Source organism: Emiliania huxleyi (assembly GCF_000372725.1).
Source record: "Emiliania huxleyi CCMP1516 chromosome Unknown EMIHUscaffold_17, whole genome shotgun sequence".
NCBI classification, from domain to species: Eukaryota; Haptophyta; order Isochrysidales; family Noelaerhabdaceae; genus Emiliania; species Emiliania huxleyi.
In genome coordinates, this window is record NW_005200881.1 from 918,423 (window position 1) to 933,983 (window position 15,561).

Sequence of the window (15,561 nt, forward strand, 5' to 3'; positions counted from 1 at the left end):
CGTCGCTGGTCGCTCAGAGCCGCGTCCCCGGCTCGCCACCCCGACGCTCAAGCGTCAAGGCGCCCGAGTCGAACGACAGGCGGCACGCGAAGACTGGTTGCAATCCCGCCGACCACCAGGCCGCGGGATGATGTGTGCGTGGTCATGTAGTGGGTCTCGGAAGCTCCCCTCTTTGGCTAGGAGCCAGCCCCTCTCCCTTGCCCTTGGAACAGTCTGCCAGCGTGGCACTCATCTGTCGAGCTCTGCGTGGCCAACCTGGTTGCGGTCAAGAGCCTCATGGACGAGTTGGTCGGCTGGACCGTCATGGACTGGGTGAATGCCCGCCCAACGCCGCTCCGCCGCCGCCGCCGCCGCCGCCGCACACTGCCCCCTCATCGACCTGCCCCTTGAGCTTATCGCGCGCGTCATCTCCCGCTGCGACCCCGCCGACATCGCTCGCGTCGCGGCCGTCTCGCTGCTCTTCCACGCCTCGCTCGCGCTGGAGGGCATCCGCTTGTGGGCGCAAGAGCGCGGCTTCAAGCTGCCGGCGCAGCCAGAGGGCGAGGGCTGCGCCGTGCGGTGGCTGTGCCTTTCTGCGCTGCTGCGCGAGTCCAACCCGCCGGTGAGGGCGGCGGTAGGATACCTGCACAGCCTCTTCATCGACGGTGAGGGACGGCTCTCGTCGTGCGGTAGCGAGACGGCTGAGGGCTGGACGCCAGGACTGCTCGGGCACGGCGAGGGCGTGACGCGGCTCAACACGCCAACCCGCCTCCCCTCCCCGCTGGGCGGCGAGCGCGCCGTCGCTGTGTCGGCTGGAGGTAATTTCAACCTCGCCATTCGCCGACAGCAGTGTCTGGAGCTGGGGCTTTGGAGCCTCTGGCCAGCTGGGCCACGGTGACTATCAGAACCAGCTGCTGCCCAAGAAGGTCGAGGCCTTTGCTGCCCAGCGCCTCGTCGCTGTCTCCCTTGGACTCGGCCACAACCTCGCCCTGACTGCCGACGGCGGCGTCTGGAGCTGGGGCAGTGGATACTTTGGCAAGTTGGGCCACGGTGACGAGCAGCGCCAGCTGCTGCCGAAGAAGGTCGAGGCCTTTGCTGGCCAGCGCGTCGTCGCTGTGTCGGCTCGATTTTTCCATAGCCTCGCCATCACGGCCGACGGCGCCGTCTGGAGCTGGGGCGATGGAGCCGGTGGAAAGTTGGGCCACGGCGACCAGCAAAACCAGCCGCTGCCAAAGAAAGTCGAGGCCTTGGCTGGGCAGCGCGTTGTCGCTGTGTCGGCTGGACGCGTGCACAGCCTCGCCCTCACCGCCGACGGCGCCGTCTGGAGCTGGGGCGGTGGCAGCTTTGGCAAGCTGGGCCACGGCGATGAGCAGCACCAGCTGCCGAAGAAGATCGAGGCCTTTGCTGGGCGGCGCGTTGTCGCCGTGTCGGCTGGAGCATACCACAGCCTCGCCCTCACCGCCGATGGCGCCGTCTTTTCGTGGGGGAAGGGCGAACACGGCTGCCTGGGCCACGGAGAGGACCTGCCGAACCAGCTGCTGCCCAAGAAGATCGAGGTGTGGTCGCCGGCCCGGGGCAGTGAGGTGGCGGCCGTGGCGGGGTTGAGTCTGTGTTTCGATATTCTTATACGCTTGGGGGGGGGGGGGGGGGGGGCTGCAGTGGGGTGGGTGGGGGGGCGGCATACGAGGCAACTTCGGGCACAACCGCGCTTTGCGCCAAAAGAATTCTTTTAACCCAAGCCGCGCTCTCACAGGGGCACACTGGCACGACAGGGCGCGGACTGGCGCGGACTCGCACACACACCGGCTCAAGCGCGGCCTACAGGCGCCCACGTGTGCATGCAGCTCGTCCACTCCCTCGCCGAGTCTCTTCTTGGCCGGCACCACCTTCTCACGCCCCGCTATCGCTGCCGAGCCGCTCTGGTGGCCACCGCCAGCAGCAGTGACTGCTGGGCGCTGCCGCCATCGTGGCGCGATGCGCTCCCTCCAGGGCTGATGGAGTCGGACCAGCTCCAGCGGCTCCGCACCGCCCTGAGCGCCGAGCGCGCGAGTGCGGACGTGCTCCCTCGGCCGGAAGAGACATTCGCCGCCTTCGAGGCCTGCGCCTTCGACGACGTGCGCGTCGTCATCCTTGGGCAGGACCCTTACCCGACACCCGGCCACGCGATGGGGCTCGCCTTCTCGGTGCGGCCGGGCGTGCCGCCGCCAGGAAGTCTCCGCAACATTTACCAGGAGCTGGAGAGCGACGTGGGCGTGCCGCCCGCGCCGCACGGCTGCCTTCGGGCGTGGGCGGAGCAGGGAGTCTTCCTCCTCAACTCCGTGCTGACAGTGCGCGCGGCCGAGGCGGCGTCGCACTCCTCCCTCGGGTGGGAGGCGCTGACCGACGCCGCCATCCGAGCGCTCAGCGAGCGCCGGACCGGCCTCGTGTTTCTTCTCTGGGGCAAGGCTGCCCAGGCCAAGGCGAGGCTGGTCGACGAGACGTCTCACTCCGTCCTCTGCGCGCCGCACCCGAGCCCGCTCTCGGCGCGGCGCGGCTTCTTTGGCTGCCGCCACTTCTCGAGGGCAAACGACCACTTGCTTGCCCGCGGCGCACCACCCATCGAGTGGACCTTGCCTCCCTTCTCGGAGGCCCTGCCGCCCGCCTCGGAGGCGCGGCTCTCAGAGGCTCTGGCTCCGCCGAGTCTGGTGCCGCCGCTATCGCCGCCTCCGCCGCTGTCGCCGCCTCCGCCGCTGTCGCCGCCTCCGCCGCTGTCGCCGCCTCCGCCGCTGTCGCCGCCTCCGCCGCTGTCGCCGCCTCCGCCCGGCGCGAGCCTCGCCCCGCCCTCCTCGCGGATCAGCGAGCGGCTCGTGCTCATCTTCGACACGGAGACGACCGGGCTCGACACGGCCGCGGACCGAGTCGTCCAGCTGGGCGCCGCGTACTGGCGGCGCGGCGCGCGGGTGGGACCTCCGCGAGGGATGCTCGTCGACCCGGGCGTGCCCATCCCGGCGCAGGCGAGCGCGGTGCACGGCCTCAGCGACGCGGTCGTGGCGGGCGCGCCTCCCTTTGGCGAGGTTGGAGGCCGGTTCGCCGCGCACCTGAGTGGCGAGGCGGAGGCGGGCGGCGGTCCCTCCTCGCCGCCCCTCCTCTGCGGCTACAACGCGCTCGAGTACGACGTGCCGCTCCTCAACGCGGAGTTCGAGCGGCACGGCGTGCGGGCGGCCATCGACGCCGCGGCCGTCCTCGACCCGCTGGTGTGGCTGCGTTACCACCGCAGACAGTGGCCCTCGCGCGCCCTCGGCCCGGCGGCGGAGCGGTACTCGCACTCCCTCACAAACGCGCACTCTGCCTCGGCGGATGCCGCCGCCACCGGGGCGGTGCTGAGTGGGCTGCTGGCGGACGGGGTGATCCCGGACGACGTCGACGCCGCACTGGCCGAGCAGGCGCGGCTGCGTGCGCTCCTCGACGCGGAGACGGCGCGGTACGGCCCCTACCTCTACCTCGACCGGGAGGACGGCGCCACGCTGCGGGTCGGATTCGGGAAGCACGTGGGCGTGTTGCTGTCGGAGGCGCCGCCGTCGTATTTGAGGCACGTGTTGGGGCGATTCGACAGCCTGCCCTCCGCCGCCGCGGCAGCCATGCGGGAAGCGCTCCACAACAGCGCCGCGGAGGAGGCGGCACCGCATCAGAAGGCGGCGAGCGAGGCGTCGCTCGGAGCAGGGGCGGGCGGCAACGGGGCGGCGGCGAGTAGCAGGCGGGTGAGCGTGACGGACGCCTTCGGGACCGACGCAGAGAAGCTTGCGTACCGGTTGGCGGAGGGGCTCTTCAGCGTCGTCGAGGCGGGCACCGGCGACCCTTGGCTCGAGGCGTACCACCCGGACGTGCGCGACGCGTACGTGGTCAAGCCGGGCACGGGCGGCTACCGCTACCTCAACAACGTCGCCGCGCGCCTCGAGGGGATCGGCTTCGTCCTCGACGCGGAGAGGAGGCTGTGGGTGCGGCCAAAGGTGGTCGGCGGCGTGGAGAGCCTCCTCGACGTCAACACGCTCGAGTGCCTCGTCGACGGGCAGCGATGGTACGCCGCCGCGCCGGGCGAGAGCGAGACCGGCTAGTACACTGGTTCTTCGTTAGTATTGGCGCGACGCGTTTCGTACAACACGTCTATCGTGACGGCCGGAAGTCGTGTAGGCTGTAGCGCGGAGCCGTACATGTAGTATAAGAGTCCCGCCCCGAGACGCCGGCCCATGAGCGGCCGCCCGCCGAGCCCGCGCGACGCGCGAGCGCACGACGCGAGCGGCAGCGGTCAAGCGCCTGTGTGCACCGTACACACTGTACGGGTACCTGTAGCGACTAGCCGGTTCGCTCAAACCTCTCAATTTCGCTGTATTTCCTTCCAACTTCCAAACACGACTGATCACTGTTCGTCCTGTTGAAAGCGACCTCCAGAGCCAGCTTTTACCCAAATAGGATTACAGACACAACGACACTGCTCCGCGCAAAGAGAGCGGTACATATGGAAAATACACACGGGATGGCGACGACCCGCCGGTAGCATGTGGTCTCGTGTCCCGCTCAAGACGCTGTCCCCGCTCGCCCACTTTTAAACCTCCACCTGGCGGAGCCGGGCGACGCGCGCCGCCTCCACCTGCTTGGCGTGCATGTAGTGCTCGATGCTCACCTCCGTCGCCAAGCACGACGCCGCGTGCAGCCGCGCACACGTGAGCCAGTGCGAAAAGTCGTCGGGCGAGACGGTGGCGTCGGCGCGGCGCGCGGCGACAAAGTCGTCTTGCAGCGCGGCGGCGAGCTTCTCGTCCGTCGGCTTGAGGGAGGAGAGGCAGCGCACGGCGAGGCCGAGGTAGGTGCGCGCCGCCTCGAGGCTCGCCGCGTCGAGCGGCGGCGGCTGCGGCGCGTCGGGCTGCACGGCGAGCGCGACTTGCAGCAGGCCGGGCGAGTCCTTGGCGAGGACCGACTTGAGCGAGGAGAGGGAGAGGAGGGAGACGTCGGCGTCGACGTCGTGCGCGAAGTAGGTGAAGTCGAAGGCGAGCTTCTGCCGCGCGATCAGGTCCTTGAGCGCGCCGAGCGACTTGAGCCCTGCCTCGGACAGCTTCCCTGGCGCGAGGCCGGTCTCGTCAATCAGAAGCGCCGCACCGGCGGGGAGCTGCAGCGCGCCGGGCGAGAGGATGTTGGCGGAGTAGTCCTTGCGCGGCACCATCGGCGTCGCGTTGAGCGTCTCGATGGTGAGCCGGAACGGGACCACGCACGGGAGGAGCGCCGAGAGCGCGCCCTGCAGCGCGGCGCCCACCGGCGAGGCGGCGGGCTGTGCGACGGCGGAGGGGCAGCCGGTGATGTTGAGGGGGAGCTTGCCGATGGGCGCCTCGCCGCGCCGCGTGATGACGCGCGAGAGGACAGACCAGAGCGTCAGCTCCGCCGCGACGCCGTCGCCGCCGAGCGCGGCGGCGAGCTGCGCGGTCACCGCCGCGCGCGCGTCGGCGACGTGGTGGCGCGCGAGCTGGTAGGCGAGGGTCTCGGCGTAGGTGTCGGGGGCGGGGAGGAGGGGGTGCGCCGCGCCGCCCGCGATCTTGCGGTAGTACAGGCAGTGCAGCCGCGGCTGCGCCGATGGCGGCGGCCGCAGCGCCTTTTGCTCGTCCACCAGCATCGAGATGGCTGACTCGTCGCCGTCGGCCACGTCCGTCTCGCCGCCGAGCTCGAGGACGCCGTAGAACTCGACGACGTCGTTGAGGCGGAGGGACGCCTCGCCCGCCCCCTCCTCCGCCCCGTCGTACAGCTTGACCAGGCTCGTGCCGAGGGCCGCGCTCCGCGACCAAGCCGCGTGCGGGTCTGGCGCCGCCTCTGGCTCGCACGGCGCGCACTCGGCGGCGGAGGCGGAGTTGAGGGTGAAGGCGGGCGGCGCGGCGGCCGCGGCGCCGAGCGCAGACGCGCGCGACCGCTTCGACTCCTCCTCCGTCCCCCCCTCCCCCCCCTCCTCCTCCTCCATCGCCACGTCCTCCTCCATCGGCCGCTTGCCGCCGCCCGAGCGCGCCGGCGCGGCGGCGGCCGGCGCGGCCGCAGAGGAGGCCGCCCCGCCGTTGACCGCGGCGGCGGCGGCCCAGGCCGTCTGGCCCGGCAGCGGCGCGACCACGATCGGCGTCCGCTGCCAGGTGAAGTCGGAGCGCGGCCGGATCGTGCAGCCGGCCGGCTCATCGAAGGTGTCGCGGAACTTGCCCGTCCGCATGCGGGAGGCGCCGTCGGGCCGCACCTCCTCGTAGACGCCGGCGTAGTACTCGGGGTCGTGCATGTCCATCACCATGCCCTGGAAGCGCACGAGCGCTCCCGCGGGCAGCTCCTCCTGCCGCAGCACGTTGAGGCTCGGCACGGCGCTGGCACCGTCACGCTCGAGGACCGCCTCCACCTTGGACGCGAGCGAGAGCACGGCGCCGTGCTTGAGCGCAGCCTCGTCGCCCTTGGCGCAGGCCGCGTCGAAGGCGGCGTTGAGCTCGGAGAGCGGGTTGGAGAGGATGGTGGAGTGCAATTCTGAAGGCATTTCGATCGATTGTGGCTTCGCGCGCTCGTCGCTCGTTCCCGCTCTGCGGCTGCTTTTTTTCTTTTTTTAGTACTCAGTGTGCCGCCTGTCCGACTCTCTGAGGCGCATCACACGGTCTTTATAGCTGCCAGCATTGCAGCTTTCCTTTTGCGTAGGAAAGAAAAGAATAACAGAAAATAACAGAGGCAAGAGGAGCAGTTCCCGCCGCGGGCCTAAATTTATTTTCCTCCCAGGGAAGTGTCTCGCTTCCGCTTCAATGTGGTAGCGAGGGGGCGTGTGGCTGTTGGTAGGCCGGCAGTGTTGGAGATGAGCCCAAAGTTGTGCTCTGGAAGAGAAGCGGCATGCAGTTGGTACTAGTACTCGAGTAGTATAGCAGGGACCAGGGTGAGAATTATGAAAAACGCCGGAATTCGTTCTCCCGCGCTTTGAGGCGTGAATTTTACATGAGGCGTGAATCTCTACCCTCTCGCCGCAACCGTCGCCGGCGCGCGACACGTTCTCGTCAGCAGGACTGTCCTCGTCGAGTGTGTGTCGCCAAGGCGAGACACACTCAGGGACGGTGCCGACGGGACGCGGCTCGAAGGGCGTGGCTCCGCAGCGCGGCTGGCACTCGTCGCAGGCAGAGGCCTCGCTCGCCTTCGAAAAGTCGGGCATGGCTCACGCAACTTTCTCGCTAACACGCGCGCATCGCCGAGCCTGCGGCGGGCGCGCTGCGGCCGCACGTCTAACTCCGTCATAGTGCCACGACGTGCGGCCTAGAATTAGCACACGCGCTTCTGCTCGCAAACACTCACCCAATGAATTGTCAACCCGTGAGTGCGAGTTAGGGCTAGCAGTAGGCCGCTAGCTTGTGAAGAGGGCGTCCATAGACAGACACCTCACTAGACCCCACACACGGTCTCGTCCGTGCCTCGCCGGCCGGCGAGATTGCTAGAGGTGGAGCAAGCCTGCTCTAGCCTCGCATGTTACTTCCTGTCGTCTGTTGTGTTGTTGTGCCCTTGTTTGTTCTCTTGGCACCTTGGAGTGCTGGGGGGGGCGACAGGGAGGATGTGGCCCTGAGTTATGTGTACGCCTACTCAGGGTGTGTGGCAGCCAGCTGGCTGTGTGTCTTGTGAGCCTGTTTGTGTCTGTGTGTCGCTCATGGTGTCGCTCGTGCGTGCCGTCATCATCTGTCCAGCGTCCACCCATACCGTGTTGGTGTCCAGTCCGAGCCTGGCTGTTCTTCACCTTCCTACATACATACATACCTCTCATAGACCAGCGCACAGCGCCATAGGACGTATTTTCTTCTCAATAACAAGGTCTGTGAAGCGAGTGAAGCTCAGCGGAAGTCAGTCAGTCAGGTTCGGTCCTCGGCTCTTCTCAAGTTGGTAGTTAGTTGTGGATACACCCTAGACGCTAGAGTCTCAGGTGTGAACGTCACGTGTGAATGAACAGTCTCATTAGTCACTGTGTGTCTCCCGTGACGGCCGTAGTGTCTGTGAATGTGTGGGGAGCGAGTAGAAGATGATCTAGCCGAACGGGGTTTTCCCGACCTCCCCGAGGTCGGCCTGTGCGACCTCCGAGAGGTCTCGCTCGCGCCGCTGCACCCGCCCGATTTTGCAAGACCGGAAACGCTGAAAAGTAGGCTAGGAAGCGGGTGAGGGGTGTTTTGTGTGGCTTGACCTTGAGTAACCGCGATTGAAGTTCTAAAATTCGAAAACCGTTAGTGCCAGTGCGCGCCAGTCCCGTGCCCAGTGTTGTGCGAGGGAGTTTTGTTGTAAAATTCTAAAACCGTCCCTAAGTAAACCTCACCGAGGTTGCCACTCAACCTCCCGGAGGTCATGGCAGAGAGTCGGGCGCCACGCGCCCGCTCGCCAGGGCCCGGCCCGGGGAGTGGCAGTCGCTCTTCTTGCGACCTGCGTCAAAGGCTGCAGAGCGCCGGCTCACGGGCCCAAGGCGCGGGGTGGTTCACGCCTTGGGTCCAGCGGCAGTTCACGCCCTGCACAAGGTAAAACCCCAGTTCCGCAGCGGCTCTCGAGGCTGATTGGATCTATCCGGTGGCCGCGTTCGTTGGGTAGCAGGATTGGTGTATGTAACGCGTCCACGTGTTTTCTGGCCCGACCGTCAGAGAGAGAGAGAGAGAGAGAGACCACCGTCAGTGCGCGGAGTTGCCCCTTCTTTCTCCGACTGCAAAAAGAGAGCGAGATCACCCGAGAGCAGCTGAGTCTGCCTCTGGCCTCGCCTCCCTCTCCTTCAGGCATTCGTGGCATCCTATGGGTCATCCAGAGTATCGACCTCTGGCTTGTCAGCCGCCCCACCGAGGGCACCACATGAAGTACAGCGATCGCCACCTCGCTGGCCTCTCCGCAAGGCCTCCCGACCGCGTCGAACTCATCGGCGCGGGCTCTCTCGGCTACGGGACCAGCGGGGCACCGGCCCCAGCTTCGGCTGAGGGCTGACAAGCTGCCGAACCCAAATCACTGTGAGTGTCGTGATTTCTTGTTGGTTTTCAAATTTTTCAACAAAAAATCTCTCTCGACTGCCCCGCCCGGCTAGCTAGTTCCCGGGTTCGAGCGAGCGAGCGAGAGAGAGAGAGAGCCAAAAAGAGGTATGGACCGTTTTGCGTGTTTGCACCGTCTTGCGAGACGTGCTCACGAACGATCCAGGCGGCCCGCGGTTTTTGTTTTACAGCGCCTTTGAGTCTGGAGATCCCCGTAGGAGATTCCTAGGTGCCAGGACACAGTGCACAAAAATGTCACCGCTAACCCTCTCCTGCGGGTTCCCGCTCGCCCAATTAACGCCTCCCCTGCCGCCGGGGGGGCCGCCGGGGGGGCCGCCGCCGCCGTGGTGGGCACATAAGCCATTCACGCCGCCGCCAACGCCGCCAACGCCTCCTCCGTCGCCGCCGCCGTCGCCTTCTCCACCGCCGCCGCCGCCGCCGTCGCCGCCGCCGCCGTCGCCGCCGCTGTCGCCACCGCCGCCGTCCGCACCGCCGCCACAGGCTCCGCCTCTGCCGCCGCCGCCACCGTCGCCTCCCCCACCGAGCCCTCCGCCACCCTCTCCTCCGCCGCCGCCGCCGTCGCCGTCTCCACCGCAACCGCCGCCGCCGTCGCCGCCGCCGCCGCCGCCGCCGCTGTCGCCACCTCCGCCACCACCGCCACCACCGCCTCTGCCGCCGCCGTCCGCGCCGCCGCCACAGGCTCCGCCGCCGCACCCGTGGCCACCGCACCCATCGCCACCGCCTCCACCGCCTCCAACATCGCCGCCCTGGCTCCCACCCCCTCCTTCGCCGCCGCCGTCGCCGCATCCGCATCTGCCACCACGCCCTCCGACACCGCCTCAAACGCCCCCCTCGCCGCCCCCCTCGCCGCCGTCCTCACCGCCGACTCCGCTCTCGCCGCGACCACCGCCGCCAATCCCACCATGGCCGCCCCTGCCGCCCTCGCCGCCGCTGCCGCCCTCGCTGCCGCCCTCGTCGCCGCCGCCCTCGCCACCGCCGCCACCGCCGCTGCCGCCTCTGCCGCCCTCCCTGCCGCCGCCGCCGCCCCCACCACCACTGCCGCCCTCCCCGCAGACACCGCACCTGAGCTTGGGATTCTGGGGTCGTCCCGCCGCTCCGCCGCCGCAGCCGCCCTCCCCGCCGCCGTCACCTTCACCACCGCCGCTGCTGCCGTCGCCGCCCTCGCCGCCGCCGCTGCCGCCGTCGCCCGCCGCGCCGCCGCCGCCGGCAGCGCCGCCCCGACCCCCTGCACCGTTCCCAGGCCTGCCACCACAGTCCCCGCCCTCGTCGCCGCCGCACCCGCCCGACAAGGCTCCGCCCTCCACGCCACCGATTCCGCCCCTTTCACCGCCACCCTCGCCGCCGTCGCCGCCCTCGCCACCCGCTCCGTCGCCCCCTCCCCCGCTGCCGCCGCCGCCGCCGCCTTCACCGCCGCCGCCGCATTCACCGCCGCCGCCGCATTCACCGCCGCCGCCGCTCTCGTTCGCCGGCCTCTCCTCGCGCCCCCTCGAATTTGCGGCGGCCCTCCTCCCCTTCGGCCTCCTCGGCCTGCTCCTCGGCCTGCTCATCGCCGCGAGACACTCCCTCGCGGGGCCGCGAGCGAGGAGGCACGGCCGATTGACCGACCCTCCTCCCACTCCGCCGCCGCCTCCCGCGCACCGGCGCGATCACGGCTCCGGCGCCCCCTTTCCAGAGCTGTGGCCGCGAGCAAAGCGCCTGTCCCAAACCATCTCGTCGCTGCGGTACCTCCTCCCCTCGCTGCATGCGGACGGGGCGGCGCCCACGCTTGTCCTTCTCCACGCGCAGGCGCAGGTCCCCGCCGCCGAAAGCGGCGGCGCGACCGGCTCGCGCTTGCCAGCCGCTGGCGAGGCCTTCACGGCGGCCGAGGCGGCGGCGGCGAGGGAGGAGGCGCTCGCTCGCCGTGAGGCTGCGGAGGCCAGGGAGGTGGCCAGGGCGGCGAGGCGGTCGCAGAGGCGGTCCGAGGCGGAGGCGGCCAAGCAGGCTGCGGAGGCGGCGCGCGCGGCGCAGGTCGCGGCGTTCGTCTCTCGAGAGGGGGAGCTCCGGCGAGGGCCTGGCGTCGCCGCGCGTCGGAGCGGCGACACTCCGAGGTCGACCGCAGAGATCCTTGAGCGGAGGATGTCTGGGAACGTCAGCCCGCTCCCCATGCCACCCGGCTCTCGCACCGCTTCTCCCGCGCCGGTGGACGTTGCCGGCTTGCGGGCCGGCATTGCGATGGGGTGGCGACACGGGGCGGCCCTCGCGACCGGGAGTGCGACACGGGATGACGGCGAGCCGCAAGCCGGGGGCTCATCCAATCAGACTAGCGCCCCAAAGGCAAAGCACCGCGTGGGCCTAAGCAGCGCGGCGGCCGCTGAGTTGGAGTGAGCTTGAGAATTGTCGCGGTGTGAACATCGGACAAGTGGTCCACACGCTGAACAGAATGTTCAATCTCAATGTCCCACCCCCCTGCGCGCGGGCCTTCCAATCTCATGTCTAAAAAAAAACAGCGACGTCCGTACTCGACTTCGGCCGCAACCCGCCAAAGTCGGGCAAGCGGAAGCAGGAACACCGCAAGCCCGCACCCAAGGCGCAAGGGAGGTGGACCCCCACCCCCTTCTCCCAAGGTGGTGGACAAGAACAGGCTGAGCGCATTGGGCGCTGGCCCTTCTGGCACCAGCGGGAGCACCGAGCGCGCACCGCCGCGCTCTCCCTCCCCCACCTCGCCGCCTGCCAAATCGCCGCGGCCGTCTGCGCCTGCTTCCGGGTATGACTCCGAGCTCGAAATTTCCGACGCTGAGGCGCGGGATAGGGTGGCAGGGGTTGTGCACGACGCAGTGCAGCAGGCTGTGATGCAATATGGCTATGACGACGAGCTCTACCAGGCATGGAGGGACGGCGAGATAGGCGAAAAGGACTTGCCGGAGGAGGTGATGGCTATGACTTTGGACCTTTGCGAGAGGTGGCGAGCGGAGCAAGCGCGGTGTAGGCGCGCCCACGCGGCGCAGCGGCTCTCTCTCCCGCGACCATAGCCCCTCCCGCAGCCGCAGCCGTAGCCGCAGCCCCAACTCTTGCTGCTCTTCTAGTGTCGGGTAGTGACCAGGGGGTGAGGGGACGGATTGAAGATCCCTCACACCAAGATCGTGCAGGGCGGGGACACATGTCCCTAAATCCCATCTCGTCTCAGAGTTTGACCGTTTTTATTTATTTATTTACTCGACTGAGGAGTCTCTGGGCGGGGACCCCTATGTTGCTGTTCCTTTTTACCCATCTCACAGTAGAGGTGTCCGGTTTTTATTAATTTATTTATGAGGAGTCTCTGAATATCTTGCTCGCTCACGCACACAAACGGCTCTCACATGTCAGCGACAGCCCACATGTGCGCCTGCTCGGAGCGCGCCCTCGCCTCGCCCTGCGCCTTGAAGAACTGCTTCTCGTAGCCGTTGGAGCGGTCGACGCCGTCCCACTCGTAGCCGGGCGGGATGTGGAACCGGTTGGGCGGCGCGGGCGGCCCAGAGTACTTTGGCTTCCCCGACGGCTTGCTCTGCTTGCTCAGCCGGCCCAGCATCGGATCGCCCCACCGCTCCACGCCACGCATGGCCGCGTCGCGGTCGGCGTTGTCCTCGTACTGCGCGAGCGGCCGCGCGGAGTACTCCGCCTCGTGCGCGCGCGCCTCGCGCCCCTGCCGCTTCTGCACCAGCCCCCGACCCCACACCGGCGCGGGCGCGGGCGCGGGCGCGCCGCCCGCCGCCGGATCCGCCTTTGCCGCCGCGGCGAGCGTGTCGAGGCGGCGGCCGTGCTTGTCCCGCCGCACGGTGTCGGCGCCCGCGCCGAGCGCGGCAGCATCTACCGCCTGCAGCCGCTGTGCATTGTGCGCCTGCGGGGGGGCGTGTCGTGGACATGTCGTGGACGGGTCGCAAGCGGGTCGTGTGTCGTGGGCGTGTCGTGGGCGTGTCGTGGGCGTGTGTCGTGGGCGTGTCTTGGGCGTGTGGGCTGCGGCTGCGTAGAGCTGCGGGCCTGCAGCGCTTCCGCCTGCGACACGACGTTGGTGTGCAGCCCCGGCGCAGAGAAAGCGGGCGGAGGCGCTGGCCCCTCGTCCGCCGGCAGCGTGGCGCCGCCCCCCGTGCCCTTGGCCATGCCCGTCAGTCTCGCAGCAGCCGCCCCGTCCACCCTCGGCTGGGCGGAAGTGCGGCGGGGCGGGCTCGGATCCGGGCTGGCGTTCCGCCCGCGGCGCGGCGGGCTCGGGTCGGGCGAATCGTGCCTCCCCCGCCGCGGTGGGCTCGGATCCGGCGAGTCGTGGCGAGCGGCGCGGCGCGGCGGGCTCTGATCCGGGCTGTCGTGCCTACCCCGCCGCGGCGGGCTCGGGTCGGGCGAATCGTGCCTCCCCCGCCGCGGTGGGCTCGGATCCGGCGAGTCGTGCCGCCCGCGCCGCGGTGGGCTCGGGTCCGGCGAGTCGTGCCGCCCGCGCCGCGGTGGGCTCGGGTCCGGCGAGTCGTGCCGCCCGCGGCGCGGCGGGCTCGGGTCCGGCGAGTCGTGCCGCCCGCGGCGTGGTGGGCTCGGGTCGGGCGAATCGTGCCTCCCTCCGCGAGGAAGCTCCTGCCAGCTGCCATATCCGGAGCGACGCGGCGGCGGCGGCGGCTCCTCTGGCTGCGCTGCGGCGGCGGCATTGTCGAGGAGGGGCGCCTGCGGGTATGCGTGAGGCGCGGGCGGGAGGCGTGGTGATCCGGTGGTGGGAGGTGGTGAGCGGGCGGCGGGCGGGCGAACGAGGGGGAGGCGAGCGCGAGGGGGAGGAGGTGCGGAGGCGGCGCGAGACAAGCGGCGCGCGCCTCCTCCGGATCCTCCTCGAAGAGCTCTTCCTTCCCGTACTGGATCGACCCGAGATTGACTGCGGGGCGGGGCGCGCAAGTGAGATGGGGCGCGCCAGACCTGAGGGCAGTGCGGGCGAGCAGCACCGTCGTCGTCGATGATGCGGAGCCCGGACGGCGCCGTGGCGGCCTTCTTCTTGCGGCGCTTTTTCGGACGGCCCTCTTGCGCCTGCTGCTGGCCGCCGAGGTATCGCTGCAGATATGCCGCGTGCTCCTCCTTTGAGAGCGGCATGACGCGCGAGGTTGGCCGGCGCTGAACAAGAAAAGAATTTCGGGGCCGCCATGGCCGTGCGGCACCACACACCTCTCCTTAAAATCCCTGTGTGGTGGCGGCGTGCCGTCCTCCCATCCCTCCCTTGGGTTGTCTGTTTTCTTTTATTTGTTTTTCTTTTCGGCGGTCGAGGCATGCATTCTGTTAATAAAAATAATCCGCGTCCTGGTACGACGGTTCCCCCCCGCTCACGGCAGCAGCCTCACGCCCAGCCGAGCTGCTCGGGCGTGATCGCGTACCAGGGCTGCCGCTCGAGCTCCGATTGGCTGAGCGGCACCCCTCTTGCTCCGAGCACGACGTAGGGAGGGGAGCCTGCGTAGCCGGCGAACGCCTTGTATTCGGCGAGCGAGACCCAATCCGCGTACTCCTCTGGCGCCCGGTCCTCGTCGAGCTGCCAAGCGACCCTGCGGATGCCGGGCGTGGCTGCCAGGTTGGCCGCGGCGAGCTTCACGTACTGCGCGCTGTCGCCGAACGTCTCCGCCCACTTGGCACCCAGCCTCGCGTCCAGAAGCAGCCCCGCCTCGTCAAAGCCCGCCTACGAGTGAATTTCGGGAGCTCTATCCTCGTCTTGGGACTCGTCGGATTCGCTCAAAGACCGCCTGCGAGACGGCTTTGGCTTTTGGCACGCAACCGATGGCGAGATCTCCGGATTGGGTGTAGGTCCCATCGGAGCCAGGCGTCGTCGCCGGGAGAACCGCACTGGCCGTATTGCAGTGGGCGGCCACGAAAGAGGCCGCGCCGGCCGTGAAGGAGCCGGTCTTGACCGGGTCGCCGTCCCAGCTCACCGCTTCCGCGGTCATGAGCATCGCGGCGACTGCCTTCGTCTGCGAGGAGCTTGCGTCGCTGGTCATTCCGATGATGCGCAGAACGCCGCGGTCGGAGAGTAGTGGAGGCGTCGACGCACAGCTGCCCATCACAAAGCCCGGCGGTCGGCTCCGTCGTCCGACTGCGACACAGAGGAGGCCTCGAAGAGGAAAAAACAAAAGAAATACCAGTGAAAGCCCCCCGGCCCTGGATGTGCGGTTGATGACTGCACTCCAAGTGCTCCAAGTGCACCCAGTCCTCCAAGTGCCCCAGTCTAGGAACGTTTGAAGACCGGGTCCTTGTCCACCTTCTTGGCCGGCGTTGGGGTCTCGCTTGCCGGCGTGACACAGTCGTCGCCCTGTGGGGTGGGGCCGATGTGCTTGGGCGCGTAGGGCGGGCGGGGGGGGACGCGAGAGAGGGGGGGGGGGGGGGAGGTTACACCCAGTCCGTCGCCGCAGCCTTGCCCTTGGGGGTCTCCGGCATAGCGCAGATGCGCAGGTGCGCAGGTCCGAGCTGATGTGGAGGTGGCAACTCGTCGGAGCTTCCGGGGTGACATCTAGGGAGCCCTGGTCGTTTCCGCAGGCGAAAGGATAAGACGTGCTTTTAAACAAAAGAAATGCGATCAAAGCTCCCCGGCCCTGGA

The 15,561-nt window shown here is 68.8% G+C and overlaps 4 protein-coding genes across 4 annotated transcripts; 1 reads left to right on the top strand and 3 right to left on the bottom strand.

The window, feature by feature from the left end:
* Nucleotides 1-1,973: 1,973 nt before the first annotated feature.
* On the top strand, nucleotides 1,974-2,594 carry EMIHUDRAFT_63526 (DNA-deoxyinosine glycosylase; the record flags this gene model as incomplete). The annotated part of the gene is made up of 1 exon (XM_005784597.1): nucleotides 1,974-2,594. A coding segment is annotated over one exon (621 nt), but the record flags the coding sequence as incomplete, so codon positions are not given.
* A 1,964-nt stretch (nucleotides 2,595-4,558) lies between these two features.
* Nucleotides 4,559-6,499, bottom strand: EMIHUDRAFT_202875 (hypothetical protein; the record flags this gene model as incomplete). Its single annotated transcript, XM_005784598.1, has 2 exons — nucleotides 4,559-5,827; nucleotides 6,095-6,499. 2 exons carry the CDS (start codon nucleotides 6,497-6,499, stop codon nucleotides 4,559-4,561), a joined length of 1,674 nt encoding a protein of 557 aa, XP_005784655.1.
* A 5,834-nt stretch (nucleotides 6,500-12,333) lies between these two features.
* On the bottom strand, nucleotides 12,334-12,606 carry EMIHUDRAFT_63504 (hypothetical protein; the record flags this gene model as incomplete). Its single annotated transcript, XM_005784599.1, has 1 exon — nucleotides 12,334-12,606. A coding segment is annotated over one exon (273 nt), but the record flags the coding sequence as incomplete, so codon positions are not given.
* A 1,636-nt stretch (nucleotides 12,607-14,242) lies between these two features.
* EMIHUDRAFT_352701 (hypothetical protein) lies at nucleotides 14,243-15,065 on the bottom strand. Its single transcript, XM_005784600.1, has 2 exons — nucleotides 14,711-15,065; nucleotides 14,243-14,649 (listed from the first exon to the last, which is right to left on the bottom strand). The coding sequence occupies exons 1-2, from the start codon at nucleotides 15,026-15,028 to the stop codon at nucleotides 14,317-14,319; spliced, it is 651 nt and encodes a 216-aa protein (XP_005784657.1). The 5' UTR covers nucleotides 15,029-15,065; the 3' UTR covers nucleotides 14,243-14,316.
* Between the last annotated feature and the right edge of the window lie 496 nt (nucleotides 15,066-15,561).

Excerpts from the sequence above, each read along its gene's own strand:
- EMIHUDRAFT_352701 (XM_005784600.1), bottom strand. The coding sequence starts at position 15,028 with ATGGGCAGCTGTGCGTCGACGCCTCCACTACTCTCCGACCGCGGCGTT. Across the intron at positions 14,650-14,710 it reads CCAAAGCCGTCTCGCAGGCG|GCGGGCTTTGACGAGGCGGG; the intron begins GTCTTTGAGCGA and ends ATTCACTCGTAG.